This window comes from Cryptotermes secundus, unplaced genomic scaffold (assembly GCF_002891405.2).
Source record: "Cryptotermes secundus unplaced genomic scaffold, Csec_1.0 scaffold257, whole genome shotgun sequence".
Taxonomy (NCBI): Eukaryota; Metazoa; Arthropoda; class Insecta; order Blattodea; family Kalotermitidae; genus Cryptotermes; species Cryptotermes secundus.
In genome coordinates this window covers 286182-295208 of record NW_019734352.1, presented here as the reverse complement: position 1 = coordinate 295208, position 9027 = coordinate 286182, and the positions used below count along the sequence as shown (strand labels likewise).

The 9027-nt window shown below is 38.6% G+C and overlaps 1 protein-coding gene across 1 annotated transcript in view; it reads left to right on the top strand.

Annotated features, from left to right (window-relative positions):
* LOC111868802 (gamma-tubulin complex component 5) overlaps positions 1-7794 on the top strand; it is a 38549-nt gene extending 30755 nt beyond the window's left edge. The window contains exons 15-17 of the mRNA XM_023859789.2: positions 1498-1580; positions 5643-5802; positions 7628-7794. Of these exons, the coding sequence (XP_023715557.1) occupies positions 1498-1580; positions 5643-5802; positions 7628-7701 (317 nt within the window). The 3' untranslated portion in view covers positions 7702-7794. The remainder of the gene's footprint in view (positions 1-1497; positions 1581-5642; positions 5803-7627) is intronic.
* The last annotated feature ends 1233 nt before the right edge of the window (positions 7795-9027 follow it).

The following is a 9027-nucleotide window of genomic DNA, read 5'->3' as shown; positions in this document are numbered from 1 at the left end:
ATTACTGCTATCTGCAGTATCACAAATAGTACACTCCAAATGCCACAATACAACTGACTGGTTGCTGGCTAACTCGGAGGTAGCTCCAGGACTAACTGACTGTCACAGTACAAACTCGAATCGGCGACTGTTACTGTATAACTGACTGAATAGCCTTCGCTGCTCCTGATGTAGCCTCGATCGGACAATACAGAATCCGGCCACGTAATATGCACCCTTGTTGCCTGGCGCTGTGTTGCTATGTAACGCTGTCCGGACGTAACCGCCGTTACTACTTGGTGACGTCACCGCTGTTGACTTGCGTTGCCTAGCGACCAGGATGCTAGGACTCGGCTAACATCGGCTCGCTTCGGCTTCGCTCGGCGCATCACGGCTGGCGGGGGGAGAGGGGCGTCATCCATAGCTTGGCATGTCACAATATGCTTTTCCGGTACATGTTCTGACAGAACAGGTGGGCATCCACATATACAGTGTTATATGCTGCTGCTGTATAATGCATTAAAACATGTTCTCCTCCTCCATCATGTTTTTACTTGTATGTGTATTGAATTACATGGTAGTGTAGTTGGTTGAGGCACTATGCTACAAGCCAGAAGGTCATGGGTTCAAGTCCCGATGAGGTCATTGGATGTTTTTAGTTGACCTAATCCTTCCAGCTGCACTATGGCCCTGGGGTTGACTCAGCCTCTAACAGAAATGAGTACCAGGAATTAATTAAATAATTTTCCTGGGGAGTAAAGCATGACTGGTGCGTGAGGCTGACAACCTCACCACCATCTTTGAGCCAATTGTCTAGATAATGTGGGGCCCTCAACATCTCACAACCATGTGGGCCTTCACGGCCTGTTAGAGGGATAGCTTTACTTTTTTATGTGTATTGAATGAATCTTCTACATCTGCCACACCAGACTGTTCATAGTAGTATTGAATTCTAGTTTGAGAACAGAAGGATGTGACATGCATCTTTCACCTTGTGCACAGTCATGGCACCACATGGTGACTAGGCTTGTAAACACCAAACAAATGGCTTTATAACACATATGGTTTCTTAGCAGCTACCAGGCATAAGGAATGGAAGGAAATATGGAAGGGAATGGTTTTGTACTGTAGAATGCTGATATTGAGAAAGATTAGGAAGGTAAAGTTGACATGTGGTTTAAGGTGGACTGTGGGCAGTTTTGACTGCAGCTGTTGACCAACAGATGAAACTTACATGAAGGTATTGAGGTTAAACCACACCAGCCTGTCCACAAATTGTATGAAATGAATAAATAATATAATTCTAAAATGTTTAAAAGAACTCTAGTTATGTAGTTATGGTATTAAAAGGGCAGGTTATTGGTTATCATTAGCCAGGCAGATGTTTTTATTTTTCTTTCTTTTTACCCCCTTTATATCTTTGAAATTTGACATTGGCAGATTTTTGTCATTGCATTACTTATGGTAATATTTGATCCTTTAATTCCATAGAATTATATGTTGTTTGTTCCATTGCAGCTCATGATGTGTATATTCAGGCAGTGTATGAACATTGCTTACAGTCTGATGACAGTCAGATTATCAGAAATTCAGTTCTTAAGGTAAGGAGTATTTCAATTATGTTACTTCTTTCTGTGATTGAATAGGTTCATTTTGTCATGGTTTGGAAACATTTTTATGCATTATTGTACTTCTTTTACATGAATTTGGGCCAAATTTCATATTTAGATTTTGCAAAATTCATTTCTGGCTTATTTCTTGAAACAGTGAAATGGAATGGTACAGTGAATTAACAGCAGGATTCTGTTGTTTACTTGACATTCCTGAAAACTTGGTGTTCATGTCGGTCAACTTCTCATTTCAGTATGTCTAGTATCAACATGCCATTTGCTTAGTTTAGTTTAGTTTAGTTTAGTTATTAGAGAGGGTGGGTTTCCCCATGCACTTAGACCTGTATTGGTCCATTGTGCTTCCCTCTATGATTTCTACCAGTCTCTATATCCTACCGGTACTGGTGCTTACCATCAGTCCCGCCCAGCCAGCGAGACCGGCTCTACTAGCTGAGAGGTATCTATAATGCTTCCCCCATCTACCAGAGGTATTAGAGACTGCTGTTGGGTGGGAAACGTCCGTTAATTTGGCTCAGTGACCTCCTTTGGAGATATGAGGTTCTTTTACGTGCCGTAAAGCTACGACACGGGACCCACGGCTTAAAGTCCCTCCCGGAGGACTTGTTCCCTGAATTTTTCCGCCCTTAAAAATTCGACGACCTCTGCCGGATATTTGAACCCGCGTACTACGAGTCTTGAGGTGGGAATGTTACCTCTAGACTACGGAGGCCGCTTTGCCATTTGCTTACTTTTATTATCAGAGAAGGCAGAACATGTTGTCTGAAGTGGTAATGCTTCTGACTTGTGTTCAGGATAAAGCCAGTTTAAATCTCAGTCAGGGTATTGAGTATCGTGATGGATTTTTGTGATTTTTGCCAGTTCCTGCAAGTGAATGCCAAGGGTACCTGATACAGGGTTGAGCCACTTCCACCCATTCCTTTCACGTCCAATTAATGTGGTCATCCTCTCATGATATTCTGTGCTAAGTAAGTGATACAGTTGATTCAGTTTCATTAAATAGCCTGCTAACCAGGTGGCGGCAGGAGGAGGAGGAGTGGTAGCAGTAGTCTATAAAGCATATTTACAATAGCAAGCAATAAAAAATAGTACCAACCTCTGTAAAATTCAGTCACATGACTGTCTGCTTGCTAATCTGCAGTTAATTTTTTTATTTGAAATATGACCTTAAGAGCACAAGATTCATGAGACTGGAAGTTTGTTTGGGAGGAAATCAGGCTGTACATAAGTTCTCCTGAGAATAAGTAAGACAGTATCTAAATATAACTCAGCCTTCAAGAGGTGTGGAATTAAGAACAGAAAGATAATACTGACAATGTCAGTACAAATACAAGTATGTTAATATAAATACTGGAAAGTTACAGCATAAAAAATATATATATATCATGCTCCAAATTGGAAGAGAGAAAAACACTGTGAATAAATTAGTAATCATTAACTGTTCGCATTTTCAGTTAAGTTATAGGATCCAAAATGAATCGGTTATGCTTGCAAATGCTGCTTACAGCTTAATCTTCAGGATATGCATCTCCAAAGTAATTAAACTGACAGGTAATGTAACTTGAAGATGACGCTTCTGATAACAAAGTATTTCTGTGCCTGTTCCATATACTTCCCATCTTCACAACCAACTCTCTAAGAGCCATCTGTGTTCTGACATGTGCAGCTATATTAGCCTCTTAAAAGAAATCTGTGGCCTGTAGTCTGCAAGCATACTATACCAACCGCGTGACTGCTGTTTGTCGGCGAAGTTAGTGCCAACTTTAGGATATTAGCCTCTTACATTTTAATATTCTAACGGTACTAGGTAAACTGTATAAAATACAAAGTCCCTCAATATGTAATGTTACATAATGCTTTTCAGGTTCAAGTGTATGCCTTGAAACACTTATGTGCTATTGTGTTCCATTCAAGTAGAGGACCATGCATGTTTCATAACTGTACAGAATACACAGATGGCATTTTTAGTGCTTAATTTACAGAGACTTACTGATGTCTGCATAGTTTGTTCTTTATCTGGCTTACCTTATGTGTAGTGAACTGGCATATAATAATATTTATTTTAACTTGGGGAGGAAGGAACCCAGGAAAACTTCGAAAAGTTTTTAGTTTTTAGATAGAGGAATAAATGAATTTAAGAAGGGTTACCAACTTAGAAGTAACTTAGTGAAGGATGAGAATGGTGATCTGCTTGCAGATCCCCAGAACATTTTGAATATGTGAAAGAACTACTCTCAGTTATTGAATGTATGTAGGGTCAGTGATGTTAGACAGATACAAATATATACTGTTGAGCCATTAGTACCTGATCTTAGTCCTCTTGAGGTTTAAATTGCTATTGCAAAGCTGAAAAGGTATAAATCGCTGTGTAGTGATCAAATTCTGAAAGAACTCATTCAGGCAGGAGGTGAAACATTACAGTCTGAAATCCATAAACTCATTAATTCTGTTTGGAGTAAGGAAGAATTGCCTGATCAGTGGAAGGAGTCCATTACTGTACCAATCTATGAGAAGGGCGATAAACGTGACTGTAGAAATTATCAAGGTATATCACTGTGAATCAACTTCATATGATATTTCATCCAATATCCATCTCTCAAGATTAGGTCCATACATAGACAAAATTATTGGGGATAGTGGGTTTCGATGTAGCAGATCAGCTACTGATCAGATTGTCTGTTTCATCAGATACTGGGAAAAAGTGGGAGTGCAACAGGGCAGTACATCAGCTATTTGTAGACTTCAAGGGAGCCTGTGATTCAGTTACAAGGAAAGTATCGTACAGTATTCTTATAGAGTTTGGGGTTCCTGTGAAACTAATTAGGCTGATTAAAGTGTGTTTAAATGAACCCTATAAGTAAAGTCCATCTAGGTAAACATTTGTCTGATACATTTCCTGCCCAAATGGCCTAAAAGAAGGAGTTGCTTTATTGCCATTGCTTTTAAACTTTGCTTCAGAATATGCTATTAGAGAGGTCCAGGAAAACTAGGTTGGACTGAAATTAAATAGAACATACCAACTGCTGGTCTATGCTGATGATGTGAATCTACTGGATGATAGCATAGATGCCATAAAGAAAAATACAGAAACTTTAATTGATGCTAGTAAGGAGATAGGCCTAGAACAAAACACAAAGAAAACTAAGTATATGTTGCTGTCTCATCACCAAAATGCAGAGCAAAATCATGACATAAAGATAGGAAATAGATGTTATGAAAATGTGGCACAGTTCAGATATTTGGGAACGACAGTAACAAATCAAAACTTGATTCAGGATGAAATTAAGAGGAGATTGGATTTGGGTAATGCTTGCTACCATTCAGTCCAAAACCTTTCATCTTCTCATCTGCTGTCTAAAAGCATACATTAGAATGTACAAAAATGTAATTTTTGCCTGTGGTTCTGTATGGTTGTGAAACTTGACATTAAGGGATGAACATAGACTGAGAGTGTTTAAGAACGGTGCTGAAGAGACTATTTGGACTGGAAAGATGAAGTGATGAGGGTTGAAGAAGGCTGCATAATGAGGAGCTTCGTAACTTGTACTTTTCTCCAAGTATAATCAGAATGATCAAGTCACAGAGGTTGAGATTGGAAGGGCATGTAGCATGAAAAGGGGAGAAGAGGAAAGCATGTAGGATATTGGTGGGAAAGGCAGAAGGGAAGAGACCACTAGGAACACCTAGATGTAGGTGGGTGAATAGTATTGAAATGGCTCTGAGATAGATAGGATGGGATGGTACGGACTGGATTGATATGGCTATAGACAGGGCCCAGTGGAGGGCTCATGTGAACATTGTAATGAACATTTTGGTTTGATTAAGTGTTGGGAAATTCATGTGTGGCTATACAACTGGCAGCTTCTCAAGAAGGGCTCAGCTCCATGGAGTTAGTTTAGATTTCAGGAATGCTTGGTGAAAGAAATTTTAATATATATTTCTGTGGATGTTAGTTTTAAAGTGCAATATTAAGAAACATTAGAGGAAACATATGAGTATTTTCTTCACATAATCTGTTGTGAATATATTTTCCAGATGATTTGGGTTGCACTGAGATTATGTGAAGTTTGGGAGGCAGGAGCAGTGTTCCTTCTTGAAGCAAGACTTAAGGAGCTGGAGGAACTGTACTCCAAATGCTATGTCTTTCTGGCTGTTGTGCTTAGTAACTGGGTCGATAATGACACCAAGTCACACTGTGAGTATCATGCTCTTTCTTTTGTTTTTCCCAGAGAATCTGCAAGGGATGTAATTAAGATTTTGTGCAGAAATTGGTTTGAAAATTATAACTTTTTGTGTTAACCTTAAATGCGGAGAGTTTTTTGAAATACGTTACTATGTCATGGTGCAGTAAAGAACAGGTTCCCATGGTAAGTGCATAGTGTCAGTATTTCAGGTTTCTGTGTTGTATATGCTTGTACAGTGCCTGCAATAGTTATCCCTGTTTTTTGTTTTCTTAATTATCTTTGTGCAAATTAATTGCTGTTTTAAATTTAAACAAATAAAACCAGAGCTACTATTCAGAGCGAAGGCTGAGGTGTTAACAAAGTTATGCATTTTTTTAATTAGCAAAATTCAAATGGAAATTTATTGTGAGCTGGCCTATAGCAGCTATGGCGCTGAAATTTTCTGCAGTGCTCAGTACAGACTACCATTGTTTCCTTGGATTGAGTTATTTATAAACCACTACCCTAGAACAGCTGCTTTTAGCCTGAAACAGTTGGTTTATAATTGCATCCTGTCCATGAGATATTGTTTACTCAGTACAGCATTTACACCTATTTGGGATCTTCTCAGCTCTAAGACTGCAGTGTCCAAGTGAATAAAAAAGAAAGCTAAAATTTGTAAATTTTTTCCTGTGCATTTGTATTTGTGAGAGGTGGCTGGGAGTTTGGTTGGAGTGTAGGCCATCAGAAGTTAGGAACACTGACGCTGAGCAGCATAATGTTATGTATTAACCAGTGGGAAAGCAACCAAACTGCAAATTAAACCAAAAGGTTTCTCACATGTTTGTAGTTGTAGGTTTGATAGACAACCATCAGTAGGTTTGAACAGAGACACTGGTCTGCGTAGTCTTGTTATGCTAGTGGCAAAGAGTGCCACAGAATGTTACTCTCAGCAGAATGTAATTTCTCCTTATAATGACACACATATATTGAGGACTGGAAGTAGTACTGAACAGGGACTAATTTTGGAAAGTGACTTGTGAAGCATTCTGATCTGCTGATGAAAGTGAATGCCATGAACACAACATTGTAGCATCATGTGATTACAGTATTGCAAGTGGAAAGATTTGGTGAGGACCACAGCTTCCTTGGTAGTCTGGTGATGCCCATCCTTTTGCTAGAGGTCTCAGTAGATAGTAGATACAAGAGGCATCCCATGTGAACATGCTGTTGCAGTTGCCATCTTTGTTCTGTTTTTTCACTGAAGTGACATGACTGTTGGTGGCAGAAACTAATTAATACTGCAATCAGTATTTGGGCACACTAGACTTGGCATCAAGAATAGGAGTGGTTATCATTATGTAAGTTATGGAGAGAGAATGAGAAACGTGAACTGCTTCATGTTGTTCAAATTCACTTCTGTTTCATATACTCAGTATATCAAGAACATGATCAAACCTGTGCACTGCAAATGTATCTTGTCAGTTTTACTGTCCTTCAAGCATGCTGTGTGAACTGCATCACCTAGAATGTTTGTATTTGTTATTATTTTCACACCATATTCATTGATTTATATTTCATTTTATTGGTTAATAAGGATTTCCTATCATCAGTAATACCAACACTGCATACCATGCAAACTTCTGAGTTTGGAGTGACACTATAACCATTAATATAGGGTACTAAAGTTTCCGTCTAGCTGCAGATCTTTGAATATGTGCAACTCTTGCTGACATCATAAATTTGTAGATTCTTATTGTATATCACAAAGAACTGACTTACACATAGTCTCATTGTAAGACTGTGTTGCTTCCACAATGAATATAAAATTGCCAGTTGTATTGATTTTTTTTTCAGTGATAGATCTGAGCGCTGCTTTTGATACATCAAGATTACCCAAACATTACCCATCAACCTTCACCATAAACTGAAGTGACATCTGTAGTTGATGCATCATACTCATTATGTATTTATTTTGTACTTATGTAATTTTTATATAATAAATTATTGATGTACAGAAATAATTGTATAGTTTTATAGTACAGTAAAAGTATTCTCCATGGCTTCAGTTCTTTGGTTACATTCCCTTTTCTACACATCTACCTACTTCATATCCCAACCAAAGAACTATCCACAAATTTCTACCTAGTTCAAATCCCAACCAAAGAACTATCCACAAATTTCTACCTAGTTCAAATCCCAACAAAAGCACTGTCACCAAATTTGAGATATGAGTTTATTCAGTCATATTGATATGAATGCTGAGATAGGAACTTAAAATAGTTTATGACTGCTTCTTCTCCAGATCCTTCCATTTCACTATACATAATCATCACCTTGATATGCAGTACATGTAGGAAAACTGAGGTGTCCATGCTCAGTTGAAGTCAGAAGACATGGAAGAAAGCAACTGCTTGAGAAGCCCTGGTTTTGGTGAGAGGATGGCAGGATCCTTTGGAACAGGCAGTGGACCTTTGGTTTTCATTAAATATGGGGTATATCTTGACCAGTTGAATGACTTTCAGCTTTTCAAGGACTACTCAGCGGAATAGGGGGCACACGGTAGCGTAGTTGGTTGAGGGGCTATGCTACAAGCTGGAAGGTCGTGGGTTCAATTCCTGATGAGGTCATTGGATTTCTTTCAATTGACCTAATCCATCCAGCCGCACTATGGCCCTGGGGTTGACTCAGCCTCTAACAGAAATGAGTACCACAGGACCCTCAATATCTCACAACCCTATGGGCCTTCTTGGCTTGTTAGTGTGATAGCTTTACTTTTTTTCTTACTCAATAGAATAACATTGTCATGTGTGTTAATGACTTATAGACAGGGTTGGGACTGGTGAATAGATTTATTTGATACTCACAAGTCGTCACTACAAATAATTATAACGTTCTTAAAGATTACTATAATTATAACTCATAAATAAAGTCTTCAACATCTGCTTGCTTCGTTGTTACTTGGTAACACTTCGCTATTGAACTGCCTTCAATGATGTCTGTTAAATGAATCTTGAAGAGTCTTTAGTCTTTCAAAGTCTTTCTTTGGATATCTGAATCTCTGACTGAACTTACTTCATGCAGACCCAATATAGATCGCCAAGTAGAACACTTGAATGTCCCCTATATAATTCTGTTTGCCATTGCCACGGAAATGTGTGACAATCTCCGGGAAACAGTTTGGTTTATAGGAGTGTATTCATTGCTGCAAAAACGTGTTTTAACTAGCCATTGCAACAGAAATGTAGTGTTTACCT